At 42.0% G+C, this 24,328-nt stretch overlaps 2 protein-coding genes across 2 annotated transcripts in view; both read left to right on the top strand.

Annotated features, from left to right (window-relative positions):
• Positions 1-24,328, top strand: part of LOC128835325 (alpha-1-antitrypsin-like) — a 322,484-nt gene that overhangs the window by 175,714 nt on the left and 122,442 nt on the right. The gene's annotated exons all lie outside the window — the stretch shown is intronic.
• Positions 14,089-16,240, top strand: GSC (goosecoid homeobox). The gene is made up of 3 exons (XM_054024719.1): positions 14,089-14,607; positions 15,021-15,280; positions 15,715-16,240. The coding sequence occupies exons 1-3, from the start codon at positions 14,286-14,288 to the stop codon at positions 15,865-15,867; spliced, it is 735 nt and encodes a 244-aa protein (XP_053880694.1). The 5' UTR covers positions 14,089-14,285; the 3' UTR covers positions 15,868-16,240.

Below are 24,328 nucleotides of genomic sequence, written 5' to 3'. Positions count from 1 at the left end.
TGAAGGAAAGCTGAAATTAAGTGGTTAGCTACAGTTCTTGAGCATTACAAAGCACGTTTTTTTAAAACGTGGCAGTCTGGTGTGGCATTTAATAAATAAAGTGAATTTTAAGTGCAAAAATATGGCAAAGTAAACACTAGCCAGTAAGGGTATACAAATTTGTGACTGCCATCTCTTGAGGTTGTTGTTGTTGTTGTTGCTGTGAGGCTGAATGCTATAGCATTTTTATTGCTCTTGCCCAAAATTCCTTGAACTCTTCTGTGTGCATGTGCGTACATATGTGTGTTTATGCATATATAATAGTCCAGTGCTCCATGGCATGTGTATTTGTTAATGTATGTTTTCTTCATCTGAACAAGCTCTTGCTGCCTCTGCTCCATCATGCTATATACAAGGTTTGGAGGCAAAATAAATAAATAAAATCAGTGTTTTGTTCATACTTAAACTTTTTATGTTAGCTGGAACTAACGTATGAATCACCTAATCGAGAGACAAAATAACCAAATCTACCTTTAGCTCAAAGTCCCTCACCAAAGGCTCTTAAGCAAAGTAAGCTGTCATGGAATAAGAGGGAAAGTCCTCTCATGGATTGGTAACTGATTCAAAGATAGGAAACAAAGGGTAGGAATAAATGGAGAGTTTTCAGAATGGAGAGAGGCAAATAGTGGTGTCCCCCAGGGGTCTATACTGGGACCAGTCCTATTCAAACGTATTCATAAATGATCTGGAAAAGGGGGTAAACAGTGAGGTGGTAAAATTTTGCAGATGATACAAAACTACTCAAGATAGTTACGTCCCAGGCAGACTGTGGAGAGCTACAAAAGGATCTCTCGAAACTGGGTGACTGGGCAACAAAATGGCAGATGAAATTCAATGTTGATAAATGCAAAGTAATGAACATTGGAAAACATAATCCCAACTATACATATAAAATGAGGGGTCTAAATTAGCTGTTACCACTCAGAGATCTTGGAGTCATTGTGGATAGTTCTCTGATAACATCCACTCAATGTGCAGCGGCAGTCAAAAAAGCGAACAGAATGTTGGGAATCATTAAGAAATGGATAGATAATAAAACAGAAAATATCGTATTGCCTCTATATAAATCCATGGTACTCCCACATCTTGAATACTGTGTGCAAATGTGGTCGCCCCATCTCAAAAAAGATATATTGCAATTGGAAAAAGTTCAGAAAAGGGCAACAAAAATTATTAGGGGTATGGAACGGCTTCCGTATGAGGAGAGATTAATAAGACTGGGATTTTTCAGCTTGAAAAAGAGACGGCTAAGGAGAGATATGATTGAGATCTATAAAATCATGACTGGTGTAGAGAAAGTAGATAAGGAAGTGTTGTTTACACCTTCTCATGATACAAGAACTAGGGGTCACCAAATGAAATTAATAGGCAGCAGGTTTAAAACAAACAAACAGGAAGTATTTCTTCATACAATGCACAGTCAACCTGTGGAACTCCTTGCCAGAGGATGTTGTGAAGGCCAAGACCATAACAGGGTTCAAAAAAGAACTAGATAAATTCATGGAGGATAGGTCTGTCAATGTCTATTAGCCAGGATGGGCAGGAATGGTGTCCCTAGCCTCTGTTTGCCAGAGGCTGGGAATGAGTGACAGGGAATGGATCAGTTGATGATTACCTGTTCTGCCCATTCCCTCTGGGGCAACTGGCATTGGCCGCTGTCGGAAAGACAGGATACGGGGCTAGATAGACTTTTGGTTTGACCCAGTAGGGCCATTCTTATGTTCTTGGATATAATGAGAAAGACAAGGTGGGATATGTAATATCTTTCATTGAACCAACTTCTGTTGGTGGAAGAGACACGCTTTTGAGCTTCACAGAGCTCTTCTTTAGATATAATGGCTTATTTTCCCTCATACTATAAAAACTAGGCTCCTAAAAAAAATCCTGCTATAGGAACAATTGTAAATACTGTTTTAAGTTAGAAGAATCCTGGAGTCTCTGTGGTCATGCTCTTAGCTCTTGATTACAGTGAAAGGTAGACAATGTGGAGTTTGAAGCAAAGAGAGGTATAGCTAAGTGGTTGCTGCTGCTGTAGCAGCAACAGAGGCTGTTAAAGAAACGCAAGCTGTAGAACTCAGACTATTTTTCTTTCCTCTCTCTCTCTCTCTCTCTCTCTTTACAAATAGCATCTTTAATACTGCAGTTGCTCTCAGACTGTGATTCCTTACATTGCTGGTACCTCAGACATTCAAGAAGCAGCCTGTTAGCCATCATTTCACAAACTACTAGGTCTTAAAATGCTTCAGGTTCAATTAATTAGCAGAAAACCCCACTGCATCTTCAAAATTAACGTTGTTAACTCTTCAATAGCTGTGTTTCTTAGGCCTGGTCTACACACAGCAATGGGACCAATTCAGCTAAATTGTTTTCTAAAGTGATTTATTTAAATTGGTGCCATTGCTGTGTGTAGACCAGCCCTTAGATTCATTACCAAAGAACCCTCCCATTTTCCTCTTAGAGCATTCTCTTCCTGAGACTTATCTTTACTACTCACAAGATAACCTATTGTGCTTTCTACTCTAGGATCTTTAAACACTGCTAGGTCTGCACACCTGTGTCTTTAATTTATAATGAAAGAGGTGCCAGGGCACAAGCAATTTTTTTACATTTATAACTCATGCAGCAAGTTCAGACGTGCTGAGGCTGTGAACTGCCAAGCCTAGATGGCACAAATTAAGCACTGGGACCTTGTATGCATGTAACTTTCGCTTATGGCAGTAGTGCTGTTCTCTTTCAGCAAACAACATAGTAGCCTAAAGTTTCTACTCTAACACCATTATTGACAAACTTGGAAGACAGGCTTCAGTATGCACAAACATTTCAGACTTCTTTTAATGCCGTCCATTTTTAGTTAACTTTCTTTAAGTGGTGAAAGTTCCCCTTTACACTCCCTGAAACCTGGTGCTGCTTCCATGCAGGGCTTCTTTTGCTGAATTAGGGTAGGCTGAGGTTAGGAAACCCTAAAATTAATGGGTTTAAACTCTAATCACTTTAAGAGTAAAGCTTTAGCTAACATCCTCTGGTGATTGGTATCCTACAGAATCTTTAATAGAAAGAAAAGGGTTTCACAATCAAAGGAAGCCACAATAGGCCACTGTTTAAACCTTGTTCCTGCCCTGGACAAACTGATCCACACATATAGAGGAATATATTTAAGTTCCTGAGTATTGTAACAGTTTCTTCAAACTACGCGTGTTCAGTTCAAATGTAATAAGGAGATGATGAAAGTTATTTTATACCACAACCCTCATAATTTCTTTGTTGCCTTACAGTAAAACTATGCAAATAACATTCCAATTGAAATTCTAAGTGCCAGGGTCACTCTTTAAAACCCAGGGCAGAAAAACTGCAGTAAACTATCCTCATTGTTAAAACCATGACTTGTGCCAGGTCAGTATGTAAACAAAAGAGATGTAATTTGGTAACATCTCTGAAACAGAAATTAGCTTTGACCATGGCTGATATATGATCTCAGTTCAGTCCCTGGTCTGGGATCACATCCAGACTGCCACACTGACCCGCTGGAGCAAATATCAGACCAAACTGTTTTTGTTTACACTGGTGTAAGTCTGGAGTGAATCCATGAACCTAGAGAATCAAGCAGACAAAACACTTATATGGAAGACAGCTATACATACATAAATACTCTCCTAATATTACTGGTCCATGTGAGCAGTTGCCATAGTTACTACAGGAACATTGCATAATCACAAATTATAATGATTGTGAAGTGGGAAAGGAGACGTGTCCAGAAGACCATCTTTCTATTAAGGGGTGGTCCAAATTATAAAAAGTCCTCTTTTAGCATTACCTTAAAATATATTAATTGTTAAATCTCAAATATATTTGAAATATTGTAGGATTCAAATAATTCCAGAATCCTGGAGGGTTTCTGGTTTTTTGTTTTTGTTTTTGGGGGGTGGTGTGTGAATGCAGATTAATTACATTAGATTAAAGCTATCACAATTTAATGTGCAAGTTTTGTGTTATCTTTTATTAAAGTAATCAAAACTATTAAGCTTGCAAGCATTAAAGAAGGGGAAAAAATCTTTGGAATAGTAATATTAAAAATGCCCCTATAATATCATGTAGACCTAGTTTTTCAGGTTTTTTTAAAGCTCAGCTGTCCAATGTTAGGATCTTGCATTCAATTCCCCAAACTATCATTATTATGAACAGACTACTTTTTCCCATAATACATAAATTGGAACTAAAACAGGGATAAAGGTGACAGACACAGTACTGTGATTTTAAACTGGAGACCTGGATTAAAGACAAAAGCTTTACTGGGTAAGTGAAACAACTCCACTACCTCAGTTATTTCACTCAATGTTTCTGTTTTATACATCCAACTCAGTCTTCAGTTATTTAAATTGATTATGGTGGTGTTATTTATTTTATTGATCCAAAATGTCATCTATCCAAACTAGTTACTTTGTAATTCCCTTTTACAGATGCATCCTGCCTTTGTTAAATCCACTATTCCTTATTATATACTTCTCTATTATAATCATATTCACTGGGTTTTTACTTTTGACCTTTGCAAACATATATACTTTAACACAATAATTTTCCATACATTTAAATATGAAGACTATTTCATGGTATGAACTGGTCACACTTAACTTAGTTTATTCGAAGAAAAACCAGACACAGTAACGCAGGGTAGTCCATTTTTATTTTATTTTAAAATATATATTTATATATATAGAGAGAGAGAGAGATACCTATCTCATAGAGTTGGAAGGGACCCCGAAAGGTCATCGAGTCCAGCCCACTGCCTTCACTAGCAGGACCAAGTACTGATTTTTGCCCCAGATCCCTAAGTGGCCCCCTCAAGGATTGAACTCAACCCTAGGTTTAGCAGGCCAATGCTCAAACCACTGAGCTATCCCTCCCCCCAATACTTGACCTTTTTTATCAAGGTCCAAGTTTCTTGGTCAAGAGCCCAGAGAAAATAATAATACAAAATAATAAGGAGTAAATTAAAAGACTTTGGGGTCCATTTAAAAGCAGCTGGCAGTCTAGATTTGGCCTTTGAGCCATCTATTGACTACCCCTGCAGTAACCTATTGTGTTTCAATATTATGGTGTTCTGCAAAGGTAAATTAATTTTTTAGGTAAAAGACCCAGTTTTGCAGTTAAGTTCTGATTCAAAGCTCGTAGGAAGTTATGGACAGGCTTCCATTGGTTTTGGATCAAGCCCTTATTGACTTCAATGTGAATTTGACTTGAGTAAGGACTGCAGGATCAGACCCTAAAATGATGGAAAAATTAAGTTTTATGCATACAAGTTTTGATATTTTAAAATGTGTACATTTACATTAAAGCAATTACTATAAAGCGTATCTTCTGTTATGCTTCACTTTTTAAAAAGTTTTTAAAATAGTAAAATGGTTGCTCTTGTAACTAACTACAAATGATTTCTTAAGACTGCATCACAAGTAAATGGCTACAGTGGGGACCCAAGCAGTAAAAGTGCTGATAGCATATATAAGAAATAAATTCTTTCTGGGAAGATGTTGATAGTTGCTGAGCACTCACAAACGTGACTGTCTGTTGTGAGTGCTCAGCACCTCTGATGATTAAGTCCTTTACAAGAGCCTATTTTTTGAGAATCTCAAAGCACATTACCAGTATTAATGAAGTTAGGGTTGGTCTACACTAAAAAAAGTTTGGTTAAAATAAAAATCACACCCCTATGTTAGTTATACTGGTGTATGCCCTAGTGTTGAGGCAGTTATACTAGTACAGGCATGGCCAAACTGTAGCTTGTGAGCTGCTTGTGGCTCTTTTACAGTTTAAGTGCGGCTCGCAGAGCCCCACACGCCCCCCACCCTTTCTCCACCTATCAGACTGGGGGGAGTTCAGGGCTTCTGCCCTGTGGTGGAGTACTGGGGCTAGGAGCGTCTGCCCTGTGAGGAGGGGGGTCTCAGGCAGAAGCCCTGCGCCCTAGCAGGCACCACCCTGTGGGGCAAGTTGTGTATGTCTTGCGGCTCTTGAACTTCTGAAGATTATCGTATGCAGCTTGGAGGGTCAGTAAGTTAGGCCATCCCTGTACTAGTATAAAGGTGCCTTATACTGGTATAGCGTAGGGCTGGTCTACACCAGAAAGTTTTACCAGCATATCTGTGTCAAGTCACACTCTCCAATCAAATAGCTATGCCAACAAAAGCTGTAGTGTGTATATAATGATTTTGATAAAAAAGTCCTTTTGCTGGTATAGTTTGTTCTATTGGGGGAAACTAGTATAAGCTGTACCAGCAAAAAAACTCTCTTGCCAATATAAGAACTCTCTTGCATCTTCACTAGGGGGCTTTGCCAGTCGAGCTCTTCTGACAAATAGCTATACTGGCAAATCCTTTTAAGCATAGACAAGATCTCAGACTCACAACACATGCCTGGCATAAGGAATTAGTATTACCCCCCCTTTTATTGAGGGTAAAACCAAAGTACAGGGAGGATTAAAGCTTTATCAACACTATGACAATCGACTATGTTGTGGGATCCAGTTATAATCCGGTTCAGTTTGCAAGTGGTCTTGGGCTGTAGTGCAATCTGGGAACATTCTTAAAGCATGGGTCAGGCCTGGCTAAAAGACAGACTTATGTTTCAGTCTTACCAGGCACTACTGTGTTATAACCAATTCCTTTAGCATGGTAGATTTTCATAATGTAGATGGGAGGCTTAGGGTATGTCTCCGCTGCAATTAAATACACACAGCTGGCGTGTGTCAGCTGACTTGGGCTTGCAGGGCTCGGGCCGCGTGCCTATAAAATTGCGGGGTAGACATTTGGACTCGGGCTCCATCCTACGCCTGAATGTCTTCACTGCAATTTTACCGTCCTTCAAGCTAAGCCCCACGAGCCTGACTTAGCTGATGCAGGCTAACTGCGGGCGTTTAATTGCAGAGTAGACATATGCCAAGTGACCTGCCCAATGTCACACAGAGTCAATGGTAGAAGAGGGAACAGAATCCAGATCATCTCACTATACTTCTGAGAGTATGTCTACACCGCACACTAAGCTCGGGTCTATTGAATGTGGGCTTGTGGATTTGGTGTTTCCAAGCTCACGTTTGAATGTCCACACTACATTGTAAACCTGCATTTACAACTGCTTGACCTGGATGTCTCAGCCATGCTACCATGTCCATACTGCACTGCGCAGACCTTCTGATTCATGTCTGCTGCTGAACCTGCATCCAACTGCACAATGACAGGACTTGAACCCAAGTCACAGTGGGACTCAGGCTCTGACTCACCCCCACAGCAGGGTCATAGGACTCGGGTCCTGAGTCCTTGTTCACTCAAGTCAGACTGATTTGTATGTGGACAGAAGGGAGGCTTGGGCTCAAACCTGACTCAGAGCCTGGGCTTAGTGTTCAGTGTAGACATAGTCTGTTCTTAAACCATTTGTCCATAATCTCTCTCAATAAATACAGCTCTTAAGGCCTGTAAAAAGTGTTCTTTCAAACTACAATATTAATATTTGGTGAAAAGAGAAATTACAAATTAAGGGCCTACTCCCATTGACTTCCTGAGTACAGGATTGGACTCTAATTGTTTTCCCACCAGTCTCCTTGAAATAGATATATAATTAGAAAAGATTCCCATTTGAAATTATCTGCAGGGTTTACATGTAATAAGAAACTGGGAGAAAAAACGTTTTCTTAATATACAAAATATACAAAATACAAAAGTTATTCTTCTCCATTTACTAACTACAATGCAGTGTGTTGGAATGCATTTGAAACCTGCATAAAACACCTTCTCTTGCCTCTGTTCCCATTTATAGACACCTTTGAGGGATTCTATTTCCTTAATTAGATTTCATCACATAGACTGTATCCATATTAAGGGCTTTTAAATTGCTATAGCATCTGAATTGTATACAAGGTATATGTCTACGTTGACTACTTGTAATTCTGAAAAAAATGACCTCCACAAGCTAACAAAAGGGGCAGTGTATCTTGAGAAGTCTGTATATGACAACCTGACATATACAATAAATATGAATTTTACTACAGTAACAGATTGAAATTACATAGTTCATTTAAACCCTTTTCCAACTTCAGCTTAGCCCCAGCTAAAGCACACAGGAAATAAACATATTGAGCTGTCTGGCACCAGGCAACTATCCAGGTCCTGTTCTGTCTAGCACTGGGTTAGACTTATCCATCCAATCAACATTTGGAGGTTTATTTATGTGAGACAGATATATTAGTAATAAATGGATTTATTCAGTAGCTTGGTGGATTTATACACACACAAAATCATTTTAGTTTAAGGAGACTTAGAAATGAGTCACCCACTATTTTCTATTCACCAGATCCTGAAGCATTTACTCAGTTTTAAAAACTCTTGCTGAACTCAATGGGAGATTTGACTGAGTAAAAACTGCAGAAGAAGCTTAGGGTATGGCCTAGTGCACAGTGAAAATGCAGCCTAGTGCCGTTTCAGATAAGTTGTTTTTGGAATAAAAATAATTTAAAGGCCTTCATATCACATTTATATGAGGAGTTGTATGCAACATTCCATACATAAAAGCCCATTTTAATTTGCATGAGGATGGCCTGTATCATTGAAACATTTTATGAAAATATATTCTGAAGTGATACCGAGATTTTTCAACACCTATTTGTGCTTTACACTGATTGATTTTGTTGTAAGACAGAAATTTGACATGCAAGTCAGTCCTGTGCTATACTTAAGTGTCCCTTCACTGATTTGTCTGTTTAAAAAAAAAAAAAAAAAGACAGGGAATGGACTTTAATGCTATGGTTTATCCATTTCAATCAGATAGTAAGTGGCACATTCTCACCTCATTTACAGTTTTTAATTCCAAATGGACATTGCTTTTGAAACATCCTCTCTTTTTTCTTTATGCTGCCACTTGAAAGTTGAAATGTAGCAAGAATGTAATGTTAGGTGCCAGTTTTCTGAATTACAGGGTGACTGCTTTAGCTGATCCCAAAAAGCAAGTGTCTTTTTATACCGCATAAAAGCCTGAAATGTTTACATATCAAAAGGCTATAGGCCAATTTCTGTCAAAATTATACATGAAGTTAAGCAGTACAAGCAATTTATTTAAACACTAGTCATTGTAGAAAAATTCAAAACCATATGCTCTTTTAGCAGTTTTTCACAAACGCATTTGACCCATGACTTGGCAAGACATGCAAGTTCATAATTTACTCTAAATTTCAAATCCCCTTGACATTTAAATAAAAGATCTTCATTAATAAGGTTTATATGAATGAAAACTTTAGAAGCTGATATTGTTAGAGGGAAGTTTTAGGAACAACCTTAGCAGTTTTGCCTAGTTTTCAAATGACTGACTTTCCTAATCAGTCCAAAATAAGTTTATTCTGGGAACAAATTATCATAATTGTGCATTATGTGGGGTGGTTTTAAGTAATGATGCAATAATTTTGAAACAAACTTTGGGAAAGCTGATGTTTGACTAAGGGTGAGGGTAACATTTGCAAACTCAGTTATTTTTTAAACTGAACTACAAGGTGCTTTATTTTATTTTAAAAGTTTTAGCTCATTATAAATCATGTGTTGTTTTCTCTCCCATCCGCTCCTCTACCTCTCCACCCTCTAGGAGATCGATCTATCCCCTCACCCCCTCAGCTAGTTCAAATCATTGCAATAATGGTATATATTTGTGTGTGTATGTCATCACACCAATGTTAGCTAAAAAGTTTTATTAAATGTTCGGAACTCTGGTGGTGATCTCCTTTTACTGTGTTCAGAGTTTAAAACAAATCAGGTTGACTGAATAAAATAGGGTAATCAGATGTCCCAATTTTAGGGACAGTCCTGATATTTGGGGCTTTTTCTTATATAAGCTCCTATTTACCCCCCCTCCCGATTTTTCACACTTGCTGTCTGGTCAGCCTAGAATAAAATCAATTCAGAGGGATATTTTTTTTCTCTCTAAATGAGCTGGCATCATTTTACACTACATCCTCACCAGTCTCTCTGATACACGTCTCCTGGGTCAAACCTCTGCTCAGCTATACCAGTGTAAATCCGGAGTGACTATTGAAATGAGTGGAGTCACTCCGGATTTACACCAGTGTGTCTGCGACCACAACTTGTCCCGTGAACCTTATTAGGGTCTTCCCTCTTCCTAACACTCCTAAGACCTGTTCGCCAAAAGTTGGAGAGATGATGTATTGCTCGTCACAACAACGTCCTAGTGACGTGTAATTAAGGAATGTGTTTGAAGTAGCCTGGAGAATAAAATACCTATTGTATGCTACTAACGCGGAAATACAGTAAACTGGGTTGTTTCTTAAAAAGAATAATTTTATTCCATGCTCCAATGCTAGAGTCAAACAGGCACAGGGCTTTGGTTATAATACATATTATTCTTTTTTTAATTAGGTGATCCTTATGCGGCCCTTACAATCCTAGAATTGAAGGATGAGCCTATTTCGAAAAGAATAAATCAAATACATATAAACTCCTTCTCTGGTCCATAATTACATGTTTACGATTGAGAAATAATCCTATAGTGCACAGGGCTTGGCATCCTTATAAAATGTAAATGCGAAAAGTTTCGGAGACCATTTTGAATTAATTCAGTGGGGAGAGAAGGTGTGCGTGTAGATGGTAGTGGGGAATCTCGATTTACTACTCCTGGGAGAAATTTCATGGCAGAAAAACTTTTGTCATTTCTATTTAAATCACAGAAGCAATTTATTAGAGACAGAGCTTCTAATAAATTGCTGGTATTGCTGTAATCAAAAAAGCGAGTTGATATACTGAACTCACAAAAATCGATGTATTTTGAATCCACTGATCTGTTATTTAATATCTTTAAAATGAGGACTATTATAAAAATGACTGACTTCTCAACAAGCATATTTTCATAGACTTATGCATGGTGATTGCTTTGTATGAAATCGTGTTTGGGTAATAATATTGAAAATCAATGTAGTGTTTACATTATTTCGTATCTAACAGCTTGGTCTGCCCGTTACTGTACTCCTCTTTAGATGTATCTTTCAACCCATGCTGTGACTATGCTATAGTAACAAACAATCGCTTAGCAACACTATGCAACACAATTTGCTTGCGTTTCATTTGTTATTCCAATTTCACCCTGACAATATGGCACAGCAGATTGTTTGTTTAACGCATTATTACATTTGTAAGTTAGTGCAAAGTGGATGCGAAATGAGAAACTCTTAAATCAGGTTTTAGTAAGTGTTTGTGTGTGTGTGTGTGTGTGACATAAATAAATCAAGATTCTGCTTAAAGTTCACTAAAATGCATGTACAACTTCTATACAAAGTTTTAACGTTATTTGGAAAAAATTAACCAGAAATAAAAACCAACAACATTGGAAACTATAAGGAAGCTCTCTGTTAAAATGTTGTACTATGTCTATAGAAAGGAACAGAATGAGTGCTATTAGATTGTGATTCAGCAGAGTATTATAAATCTTAACCATAACGAGAAAACTATGGTTCTACAATCTTATTACGGCTACTTTGTGACTTAACATAACACACTTGTCCTATGATGCAAAATCTTACCTTGAGGAAATAAACCTATGAAAATTTGAAATAATTATTCAAGCAGATCAGAATGTATCCACCATAACTTAATTCTGCCCTTAAAATGAACGACTACAGGCTTTTTCATACTAGCATAACAGTGAGCAGGAATTACTTTAAACTGCGGGGGAAAATGAATATTTTATAGCTAATTATTTTAATTAAACTGACAGCGGCTAAGGCTAGTGAGGTAGCTAGGGCAACATCGTTCTGTGGCTCTGCTTATATTTTGGCTGGCCAGATCCGAAAAGGGCTTGCAAAATTCTTCTGATTCTGCCTTAGGAATGTACCTCAGCCCTTCTAATGTACAAATATTGTCTTTATACTGCGCACAACACCAAGGTGAAGTTCATCAGCCTCAGTCACTTGCTCTGGTATAAAAACCACCTGGGATCAAGTGGTAACCCCCTTTATTACACAAAACATCAGCCGCGAGGTCATAAAAAACATGCAGGACTCTCCTATTTAAGAAAACCCAAGATACTGGACACTGCAATGTGGTATTTTGTTAATGTAAACGGGTGGAGAGGGAGGTCGCTCCCTCTCTCTCTCTCTCTCGTTGTATTCAAAACTAGACCGCTCCGTCTTCTGTTTGTCAGTTTCATAGCAATCCCACTATTGCTCCGTTTCTCTGTCCTTCGCCTCCTAGAAGATCTATGGATGAGACGGAATGATACTCTGCATTTCAACACTGCATGTAAACTGGAGTTTCAGATTGCGATTTAAGGAGTGTTAAGCACTTCAGTAAAGGCACCAAGGGCGAATACGTGAACAAGCATTGAGATAGCGAAATTCTGCAGCACGCTGTTCTATTTGTAACATGACTGGCAGCGCCAATCTAGTCCGAGGGAATTACGGGTTTTACCTCTGTGCAATAGTTTCACTTTACAGTACATTTGGAAATCTGCATGAACTTCACATCTAAACGCCGTGTGTAAGAATTCACATCCAGGACTTCGGTCAAATATTTTGGTTGCAATTGTGCGTGTGTTTTATTTTTTCCTGGTGTTTAAAAAACAGTGATCTTCAAAGTAAGCAGAAGCTGAATGAAGGAAACATTCTAAATAATCATATTGTGATTTATTAATAAAAAGTAAGTACTAGATCTCCCCCCCCCCCAAAAAACCCAAACAAATAAAACAACTCAAACATATAAGCCCTTTGCTGATATTAATAGCCTCCTGGTCTAGATCACTTTCATATCCAATTTGAAATTGTTGAATACTGAAGGGAAGGGATACAAGTAGGCTTCACCTAACATTAATGAGTACACTCTTTGTTGAGTAAAAATAATTTGTTCCTCGTAAACAGATCCTAATGGCTTGTTTTCATTTCATGCTTACAATTTCCTACCTTCTTTGATAGAGGGTTGATGGGGCAAATAGTCTAATCTTGTTCGGTTTACCTCCTGTGGATTCCTAGTGACAGTCGTGACAGACCAACTATTCTGCAAATCACAAGAGCCAGCTACCAGGAGAGACAAACGTCTTTATTAAACAGTTTAAGGGAATTAAATCGCGCCCTGTACATGTAATGGGCATGCAGAATTCAGTACTGTACAATCGCTGCTCCATAGACTGTGTTTTCTAGGAGAGAAAATAAATGATTCTTTCTTGAAAAGGAAAAGCGCATCTTAATGAATGAAAAGCAAATCTGAATCCCTACCACTCAATGTGTTTTTAGATGACATTATTACTAAAATGTTCAGTTTCTGCACTGTAAAGACATTACTAGCTGCCTTGCTTGTTTTTTTTAAATGCTTAGAACAATTGTCCAAAGAAATAATCGAAGTAATTTTTTTAAAAGTTAATTTATCCTGTGTAAGGTGTTGTGCTTTTAGAAAACAAGGCACACTACGCATCCCCTTTACTCTGAGCCAAAGGAGCCAAGACCCAAACCCTATCCCAGAAATATCCATGCACAAAATATGGCGCAACTGTATCGCAGTTTAATTCTTTTTAAAGATTTTTTAAGTGTTTCCTAACCAAATAAATAATGACTCTGAGCCGCAGACAGAGGAAATCACACCTAATAATGTGAACCAACACGAGGAGAGTAGGTGCATAATAGACAGGGCTAGGAGCTGCTAACCACGTCTCCACAATGGCATTAATCAGATTAACCTGGGCAATTAGCCGGTGCAGCGGAGAGATCAAGCCTAAATCTGGGGCCTTTTCACAAAAAAAAAAAAAAAAAAAAAAAAAGAAAAGAAAAAAAAGTCCCACTAATGGAAAGGATTAAGTTAATTTCATTAATTCTCAATACACAGCTCAGGCTCCTTTCACTCCTTTGTGTACCCCTCTCCCAGCTCCAGCTCCACCTCTTCCCTCCCCCATCCCCAAAATAAAGTCAAATCTGGTTTTGTTTGTCATCTGCCTATTACCAGGAACTAAATCCAGGATGACGTCGCCTGGGTATAAAAAAGGGAAGAAGTGCAGATGGATTATACTCCATGCAGCCCTCTGGGTTGAGATCAGTAAACAGGCTAGAGTGGAGGGGGAAAAGTTACAGAGCAGTCTCCTGCGAGCGCACGCGCGCACACACACACACACACACACACACACACGCTGCCTTCGGAAAAAAGATCAATTTCTTTCGCTCTGATCCCCTTGAAAGTCTCGGGAAAGTTTCGGTTTCGTCCCTCCCTGCCCGCCCCTGCAGAGTTCGGGTAATGCCTGCTGGTATGTTCAGCATCGACAACATCCTGGCCGCCAGACCCCGCTGCAAGGAGTCGGTCCTGCTGCACCAGAGCGCCGCGCCGGTAGTGTTCTCCAACCTGCATGGGGACTCCCTCTACGGCACCGATTACAGCGGATTTTACTCCCGGGCGGTGGCCCCCGCTTCCAATCTGCCCGCGGTCAGTGGATCTAGGATTGCCTACAACAACTACTACTACGGGCAGCTGCATGTGCAGGCGTCCCCCGTGGGTCCTTCGTGCTGTGGGGCCATGCAGCCTCTGGGCGCGCAGCAGTGTTCGTGCGTCCCTGCAACAGGTAAGCGAGCCCAGGTGCCCGTTCGTTTTCACCCAGCTGGGAGAGCCCGGGGAGGGGTGGGGGGAGAGGATTGAGATTGTTTGCGAGGCGGGTGCCTGGCTATTTGTGTGCTTGATGAGCCAGCTGTAAAAAGCGTCTGGGTCCCTGCCTCTCCGAAATGACTAGGAATCCCAGCGAAATACTGTCACCCTGCCAGTTCCTTGCCCTGTGTTATGTCTATGGGACGCGTCTCACTCAGCCCCATTCTAATTTCGGATCGTTTGGCACGGGGGTTCTTTGTTTCGGGCTCAGAGGGGGATCTCGGGTTGTGTCGGTGGGTCGATGTCAGAGGGAAGGGGGCACAAGTTTTTAACGGAGTGATCTGATCTTGATCTCTCCGTCCAATGCAAATAGTGTGGTCGTCTTCTCTCTAGGCTACGAGGGTACTGGGTCAGTCCTGATGTCGCCTGTGCCCCACCAGATGTTGCCGTATATGAACGTGGGCACCTTGTCCCGGACTGAGCTGCAGTTACTGAACCAGCTGCACTGCAGGAGGAAAAGACGACACCGAACTATCTTCACTGACGAGCAGCTGGAAGCTTTGGAAAACCTCTTCCAGGAAACTAAATACCCAGATGTGGGCACCAGGGAACAGCTGGCCAGGAGGGTGCATTTAAGAGAGGAAAAAGTGGAGGTATTTCCCCCTTTTATATTTAAAAGTTAACTGAGTCTCAGTTCCTAGTCTAGCTGCAGCCATCGCCGCGCGTTGTCCAAGGCAAGCTGATGGAAGAGCATGCAACAGGTTTACAAGAGGGGCAAAAAGTTTAGCTCTTAAACGTACCCGTCTGCACTCGGATAAATAAACCGATCACTCAGATAATTAGCAAATTTCGATAAGCGATCACCCCTCTAAACGCGGCAAATCTTAGACTTGAAATATACCTAACCGATTGTAATTACTCTGCTTTTCCATTTAAACCGAACCAAAGCAAATCGAGTCACAGATGTGCATGCCACGCAGAACTGGTGTGACGCGTATACGGGCTGAAAGGGGTGCCCGTCTGAACAAAACTTTGTTGTTGTTGTTGTTTGTTACTACTATAATGATTTGATTTATTGCAATGACAGGTTTGGTTCAAGAACCGCCGGGCAAAATGGAGAAGGCAAAAGAGATCCTCTTCGGAGGAGTCAGAAAACGCACAGAAATGGAATAAAGCTTCCAAAACGTCCCCAGAAAAGAGGCAAGAAGAAGGGAAAAGTGATTTGGACTCCGATAGTTGATACCTTGCAAATGGACCCTTGCCGTGGACTGTGGGACTTGCACAAAAGGATGCTACTTGCACACACTCTGCCTTGTTGGAGGGAAAAGAGATCTGTATATAGTGTACATTACCCCGAGGTGATTGCTTGTAAATAAAATAAGTTGCGGAGGTGTTGCACAGGTATACACCGGCCCCTTTATTTATCTTTGTGCTATTTACAGATACTTTAAATCCGATGATGGCGACATATTTTTCCTTAATCTAGAAAAAGGGGCGTCTGCAGTTATTTATTTATCAGGGTTTGGCTAGTTTGGAAAGAGTGGAAGATACGGTGTTGTAAATGGTGCTAATTTGTAACTGATTAATCCCTAATTTCAGAGTGTGAAGTGATGTTTAAATTTACTAGCAGGCGCGAGACATAATTAAAAAAGAAAGCAAAACTTTATTTTATTTTTTTTTAAATACGGGCAACGGAAGAATCCACCTGTGAACGGTTGCAACTGTCTAAATGCACCGTAACTCCGAATACGGTTTGGTGGGTTTCCTACACGAATGGTTACTATCGTCCCAAAGCGGTACCATTCATTGCCGAAGTTGATGGTTCTTTACAAGGAGCGCCCAGCAATCGTTTTGTAACTAAGCTTGTCTGTAAAGCTCCCCCAGCCCTCATATTTCAACTAGGGTGATTAATGCTTAAGGTCAGGCTGAGGCGCTAGTATCAGTTTTTAAATGGGTTCTGTGTTAAATGCCCGCCTGCGGTGTCTAGCGTGTGCTGCTCTGGAAGTCAGGGGAGGGCAAGCAAGCCCCCAGAAGAACGCATGGCCATTTTCAGAGCAGCTCGCTGATGCCTGGCCTCAAGCTGGCAGGAGAAGGAGCTGCCCGCTGCCAGAGCCCAGGGCGGGGACACCGGCTAATACATTGCATGTAAATAGGGCACGGCCCCCGCCCCTGGGCAGATGAGGGCCTGGGGGGAGCGCTCCCCTCGCTGGTCGGAGGCCCAGGGAGCGCTTTGTGGAGTCGGCTCAGCCAGGAGGGCGCGTTTGGCTGGCTCGCTCTCACCGCGTCTGAGGCTGGCGGCCTTGGTTAGGCCGGACAGGCCCGCGGGCCTGAGTGAGCCGGGGCGCAGCGTCTTAGCAGCCTGCAGCCAGCCCTACACTCTAGCCCCTGGCCAGACTGCGGCGGGGCGCGCTCTGCGCCGCTTGCCACGCAGCCCTCGGCAGCTGCTGGCTCTGAGCAGAGCGGGCAGTAGCCCAGCACCCCACCCTGCGGCACAACGGGCCCCGCGCCGAGCTCTGCCCCGGCCGCCCGCAGGGCAGGGCTGGGCTGGGCTGGGTGGGGGCAGCGATGAGGACAAGGACACGGGGGTAGAGCGTGGCTCCAGGGCCGCGTGGGCCCCGCTTCCCCGCGGTGAGCTGCGCCCGGCCGCAGGGCGCCCCACGTGCTGGCAGCTCTAACCCCCCCCCGGGAGGCGCCTGTTCCCAGCCCGTTCCCCGCTGCAGGGGCTGTTTCGTGTGCGCCATGCGCTGGCCGGGGCTCTCCCCCGCTGTTAGCCTCCGCCAGCGCCGCTCGCAGGTGCGAGGAGCCGGGGCACGCCTGGCGCTAGGGCTCGTGTCCTGGCAGGGGCAGCAGGTGTGACGGCCCCGCTCCGAAGCGCCCCATTTCCAGCGCCTGTGGATGAGGAGGGCCCCTTGGTTCATTGAGTAACGTGTCCCGCGAGCCTGGGGGAAGTGGGCGGGACGAGCACCTGGAGAGCTGGCAGCCTGCGGGGCTGGCTGAGAGCTGCAGAGCAACCAGGAGAAAACTTCAGCTCAGGCCGGGTTACTTGTCATGGCTTCACCAGAGCTGACCGACTAAAAGCGATCAGAGAGACAAGGTGGGTGAGGTAATGTCTCTTATTGGACCAACTACTTATCCTGGGACCTCAGGGCTACAACGACACTGCATATAATAGTGATTTGATCCTTTATTCTGCCAATGGCGTCATGTTTTGTAATGCAATATTTGTAAATCCATTCTCTCCGCTCCTCTGTACTCTCACAAACCACAGTGGAGCTAGAAGAGATAGCACTAGGAAATATTTTCAGGTAAAGTAAATGTAGCCTCCCCTTTGTTGTTTGATTTCCCAGCTCCCCTCTCTCTTGCTTTCTGGAGAGAGATGCTCCTTTGAGTTTCCAACCAGTTTGTCTTTGATGATCCCCATTTATGAGAGCTATCTCACTATACTGATATTGCTATTGATACAACTCAAATAAGTCACAAACAAGAGGAGTTATGAACTGATCTAGGGGATATTTGGTAGGAAGGTGCTAGTTGCTCTTTACCCCACTAAGGCAACAGAATCATATTTGGTCTACAGTGGCTTCCTAATCTCCTTGTGTTGCTCAGTTTATGCATGCCTCACAGTGGAGACTTCCACTCTGCCCCTTAAGGTCACGTCCATTTGTGTTCATGTCCCCTATGCCTGCTACTTGAGACACTCAGCCCCACTGTCCTCATCGCTGTTGAGTCACACAGTCATCTCCCACCCATACATGCTTCCCCTTCTGTACCCTTGTTTAGAAAAGATCTTTTCCCTCTAAAGTTCCAAGCATTGCTACCACCAGTTCAGCTCCACTGGAGATAGCAATGGTAGACCCGCTAGTGTAGATAAGGCACTCGTGTGAGCTGGTAGTCCCACCATTGCTCCCACTGGTGCAGCTGTCCAGGTGATGGCAACAGTGGGTAATTGTAGCAGGGGGTGGAGGTGGGCAAGGATAGTATAGACACCTGTGCTCAAACATCTCCCTCCATTCATGGTACATCCAGTTTTCCTATGTGTGTTCCTTCATGGCTTCCTTTATATCAGAGTTTATTTAAATCTCCCACTGTAGAAGTAGCATGGTGCAGCTCTGCTGTGTTCGTGCAAGAGTTGGCGATTTCCCAAAAATTGCCAGTAAAGACAAGATTCCTGGTGCTCTTGCACTCCCCTTTGGATGAACCCAACACCTCTTTCCCCTCTGGTGAGATGCCAGAGTAGCCCCCATCCCACAGGGAAGAAAAGAAATAGGAGTGGCCTCACATGACCCAGTCCGCAGTGGATTGATTACTGTCTAACCACCCCTAGAGAAGAGGAGAAGCCGATCCTGCTTTCCCACTGAAGAGAAGAAGCAAAGGGGGTACCATTTCCCAACTGATGCTTCCCCATCAATGCAGACGCTAGTATGTGTGTGCAGAGCTAATGTTATGCTTCTAAAAGCGCAGCAATAACACACCAGACATGTACATTACCTATGTAAAATGGTAGTGAATGTACAGCTCCGCATCACTGAAACTAGGTTCCAAAATGTGGGAAGTGGTGGTTTATGTGTGGGGAGGTGTTTTTTGGTAAGGTATATGCAGGAAGCCTCATTGGATGGATGCTTAATTCCCCCCCCCTCCTCCATATATTTAGCCAGTATTATGTTTTAGTGGACATGTTCATGCTGCATGTAATAGTGAGATATAGAGGAAAAGGTAGTATAGCCTTGATTTTGTAAACATTTATGCACTGTCTTAACTTTACGTATGTAACCAGTCCACTGACAACTTGTTATTGGTGTTAGTTTGGGAGTAAAAATGATTTTGAATGGGTAAAGTATGCCTTTTAAAAAATATGTATTTTATTAAAATGGCTTGCTACCTCTTGACAAGAGAGGGTACTAAAATGTAGTTACTATAGGCTTGATCCTTCAAACACCAATACACATGTTTAACTTCATCCATGTGAATACTTTCATTAAAGTTAATAGCATAAATATTATTAAAAAATTTAATTGAAAGTCAGTTTAACTCCTGAACTAAACCATGTGGGTTACATTCTTAAAGGTGACTTCTAAGAAGGGAGACTTTTTCTTCTTTATTATGTGTAAAGAAAGCCTGAAAAGTTTATTTCGTAGCCATGTTTTTACAGCAGAAAATCTTGTTTAGCCTGCAAGACTGATTGCTGGAGAACTAGTGAAATGAGGGTATCACAAGAATCAAGATTGTGAATGGCTGAGCAATTAAGAGGGATGGAAACTTTTTTAGTCAAACTCCTTAACACTCCTTGGTCCCAATTCTTACTCATGTTGAATAGTATCTTACTCCATGAATAGTTGCATTGACTTGGATGGCACAACGCTTGGAGAAAGATGTAAGTGGGAGTGGCAGAATCTGGCCCTTTATGTTTTGTTTAACAGCTTTCAGTGATAAGCACAAACGATATTTCTCCTCTGAGACATCCAGCATGGCCTCCAGCAAAACTAGGAGCGATCAAAATTAATATTCCTGCTATTTGTAAGGAAAAAACAAGTGTGTCTGTGTGATCTTAAGAACAAAACACCTTTCAGAGCCTCTTTATGCATTGCAAATAGGCTTGGAAGGATTAGATTGTAACGTTTTAACAGTAAATCTTGACTTTACCATACGTACACAAACTGATAAAAATAGTTCCATTGATAATAATTGAAATGGAAAAGATAGGCAAAGTAAGAAAAATACTGCTTGTGAACTTATTAGAGTTTGATTTGGGATATTTACTTTGTATATTTTAATGTGATGTTGACAGTTTGTATTGTAGCAGTTATAAAGCTTTAACTTTTTCAATCTCAGCATCCACTGTCATTAAATTATTGTCTGACTCTCCCCATAATTTCCTACAATTGTGAAAATTTAAATTGGTTGTGTGTGACCGTGAAAATTTAAATGGTAAAAATTGAAAAATGTTCATAACAGATATTATTCATCAAAATTATATAAAAAAATGAATTTTGCAAAGCCTAATAATAAAGGAGTTTAGAAAAAGATCAATTTTAAAAAATTCTCTGTAGGTCCCCTTTAAATTCTTCTAAGTAGAGTAGTCAAGATTTGACCCTAAATGTTTTAATCTCACTCTTTCCTGTATATTATAGTGGAAACTCCACAAATTAACAAGACAGTTTTGCACCAGTTCAGAGAACCTGCATTTTCTATTGATGTAGTAGCTAATTAAAACGTGAGGGATCTGAATCTCTTGCTGCAGGATACAAGTGAGTACCATGGAAGCTCTAAATACCTGCACAGAAAGGCACATTCTGTTTTCAGTTACATTGACTGAGAAGGAGTTACTCCAGAGTCATACCGGTATAACTGCAAATATAATTTAGCTCTGTGGAGCACTAACAAATGATGGGATAGTACATCAGGGAGATAGATAATTAGGTCCTATATTCATACAAATATACTAATTAGTACTTTGCACTTCTCCCTCTGTTCCCTCCCTGATATATATGGGCATAATCCCATCAAAGTTAATGGGAATGATGCTCACATATCTAAGAGTGTGACTAAACCCAAGGATCTCAAATTGCTTTACAAACATCAATTAGGCAAGACTTGCACGGTCAGGATGGGGAAGAGTGAGGCACATGAGGCAGGATATAATTCCCGGGAGTTAGGTGTCTAAATATCTCTGTGAATCCCACCCACCGTGGTTAAGTGACTTACTCAGAATAACACAGGAAGTCTGTGGCAGACCCAAAAATAGAGCCTGATCTCACTTAAGCCTTACCTTGATGAGCAAAAAGGCTGCTTTCAATTTTGACCTGATCTACACAAAAAAATGACATCACCCTAGTTACATCCTCAGGGCTGTGAACAATTTTGCGCCCTGTGCAACATGGTTATATTGACCTAACCCCCACTGTAGATGCAGCTAGATCAACAGAATAGTTCTTTCATTGACCCAGCTACTGTCCCTTGGAGAGGTAGATTTACTACAGCATAGGAAAAACTCCTTCCGTCACTGCAGGAAGTGTTTACACTACAGTGGCACATCTGGAGCGCAGTAGCTGTGCCACTGTAGTGTAGACATACACTATGTTGGCTCAATGAAATTAGTCTGACATAACTGAAAAGTCCTGTTAACATTTATTAAGATGCAGGCCAAGTCATAGTGTAGCCAAGATGGGGACGCTTACACTGGTGGACTCCTTTAACTTTAATGAAGTCACTCATGATTTACACCAGTGTAGGTTAGTTCACAGTCAGTGCCCACATCTCATGTTTTTGTTACAACACTATCCTTTCTCCCTGACCTATTAAATTTAAATAATTTCTAATAATTTTCATCAGACAATAAAAATAATCAAAAAGGAAATTAATACTTTGTTATTAAGGGAGATGGCATATAAAGGGGTCAGGGATGTGTTGCTGCTTCCCCTATTTCCCCTTTCCCCCTTTTTTGAATAATGGTATAGACAGGTTGCTATTTTTCAAGCTTGGCACCATCGTGGAGGGCGGAGAATTATTTCAGACAGTACTAAGCATGGATAGAAATAATCAGATAACATTAAGAAAAGGAAAATGTAGACCAAATGTCAAGACAAACTTCTTGATGATGAGATGTGTTCAGGAGTGGAATATTCTTGCAGGGGACATTTAAGACTAGAATGGAGCAAACTCTAGTAAAGGTACAATATGGAAGCATTATGCTGAATGGAGATGGTTTAGGTCATCTAATAGGTCTTTTCCAACTCTGACTTCTCTGATATATCTCTCTGATATATATATAATCTAATCCATGCTCTGTTAGCATATTCATCATCTGAGTTTTAAGTGATGGGAATGTTTTTTAATCATTGTGGTAATCAGTGTTAGAAAGTACAAGCTAGATTCTCAGCTGGTGCAAATCAAATGACACCATCTGAGAATCTTAACCCTACTTTATATTTTCACTAGTATTTGAGTTCAAAGCATCACCTTAACTGGATCCCGGAAACATAAACTGTATTAGCTTTGTTTTACAAATGACTTATGAAACAAAGACACATTTGAAGTAGTGGAAGTTTTAGAAAAATTGCAGCATTTTAAGGTAGATAGGATACCGGTCTAGATGGAACATTGCTCTGAGCCAGTATGTCCATTCTTATGGTCTCTAAAATTGTGCCTGAGTGCTTGCATGTGCAGATATTTTTGTGCTACAGTTGCATATATATGTTCTAATTGAGTATTTGGATCATTAGCTAATTAGTACACCACAAAAATCTGTTGCCTATACATGCAACATTAAAGACTGTCATGGAAAATTGCTCGTCACTTTCTTTTAAACCACGTTTACTAGAAATGGGCCCAAGGCACAAAATTCAGACCTTGAATATCCAGAAAAGTGTGTGTGTGTTTATTTGTAATATTAGTAAGGATTAGAATAATTCTCTTGACTGCTCTCTGTCTTCAGAGATTTTTCTAGCACCTGTCATAAAGTAATCTTAAAGTGCTTTGCTAACATTCAGGGCCAGATTGTGACCCTGGCTACCCTCCTGCTGCCGCCTTCCCTGATACAGGAGTCCTGTACCAGGGAAGAAGGCAGCATAAGGAACCCCCTTACTCCTCTGCATGGGCTAGGCTCCTTGCATGGAGCAATGCAGACAGGTACAGCAGCCTCCAAAGGACTGCTCTTCCCCTTCCTGTGCATGTGGGTGGAGCCTTGACTCTACCGTATCTATATGTTTGCTATCACAGCCAAGCTGGCATACCAGGGAAGTAATCTGTGTCACGTTTAGGGCTGGTGCAGATTCCTTCTCCCCCAGAAGAAGTGGGGAACCAGGAGCCAGATGGTGACTCCGGATGTGTCTACACTGCAATGTAAGCCCAGGGTTAGTAGAACTCAAATTAGCAGACCCTGGGTTTGTTAAACTAGAGCTTGAGCTTCTACATTCATTTGTAACTTCAGGTTAGGAATTGTTGAACCCTGGGACCCAATCTGGGGCTTCAACATCTACACCATATTAAGCGTCCAGCCACCCGGACTCCCTAGAGCCCTCCCAAAATGTGGCTGCCTAGCCCTTTGTTCTAGGGTTACCATATGTCCTGATTTTCCTGGACATGTCCGGCTTTTTGGGCCTCAAATCCCCGTCCGGGAGGAAATCCCCAAAAGCCGGACATGTCTGGGAAAATAGGGAGGGAGGGGTCATGGGGCTTGGGTCCCGGCCAGAGCCGCTAGGGCTAGTGCCGCTCGGCCAGGGGCCGGGGCCGCTGGGTCCGGCGGTGCTCGGCTGGGGCCACCGGGGCCAGGGCAGGCCGGAGCCGCTCAGCCGAAACCAGGGCCGGCGCCCCAGGGCCAGAGCCAAGCCGGGTGGGAGACGCTGGGGCCAGAGCCTCTTGGCCTGGGCCGGCCGGCCACCAGAGGGAGCCGCTCGGCCGGGGGGGCCGGACTGGGCCGTGCTGTGCCCCGCCCCAGCCCCAGCTTATCTGCTGCCTCCCTGTTTCAGGCTTCCTGCGAACATTTGATTCGCGGGAAGCAGGGGAGGGGGAGGAGCAGGGTGGCGGAGCGTTCAGGGGAGGGGGCAGAGTTGGGGCGGGGACTTTGGGGAAGGGGCGGGACTGGGGGCGGGGCCCATGGAGTGTCCTCCTTTTTTTAAATTAAAATATGGTAACCCTATTTGTTTGTGCTGCAGTGTGAGAAAACTTGACTATCCACCAAACTTGACTGTCCAGAGGACAAAGAA

The sequence above is a fragment of the Malaclemys terrapin genome, chromosome 4 (assembly GCF_027887155.1).
Source record: "Malaclemys terrapin pileata isolate rMalTer1 chromosome 4, rMalTer1.hap1, whole genome shotgun sequence".
Lineage (NCBI taxonomy): Eukaryota > Metazoa > Chordata > Testudines > Emydidae > Malaclemys > Malaclemys terrapin.
Note: the sequence above shows the minus strand (reverse complement) of the source record. Positions and strands in the feature narration are given on the sequence as shown.

Bases quoted from the DNA above. Each gene is read 5' to 3' on its own strand.
- GSC (XM_054024719.1), top strand. From the start codon at position 14,286: ATGCCTGCTGGTATGTTCAGCATCGACAACATCCTGGCCGCCAGACCC. The intron at 14,608-15,020 runs GTAAGCGAGCCC...TCTTCTCTCTAG, and splicing joins TTCGTGCGTCCCTGCAACAG to GCTACGAGGGTACTGGGTCA. The intron at 15,281-15,714 runs GTATTTCCCCCT...TTGCAATGACAG, and splicing joins TAAGAGAGGAAAAAGTGGAG to GTTTGGTTCAAGAACCGCCG.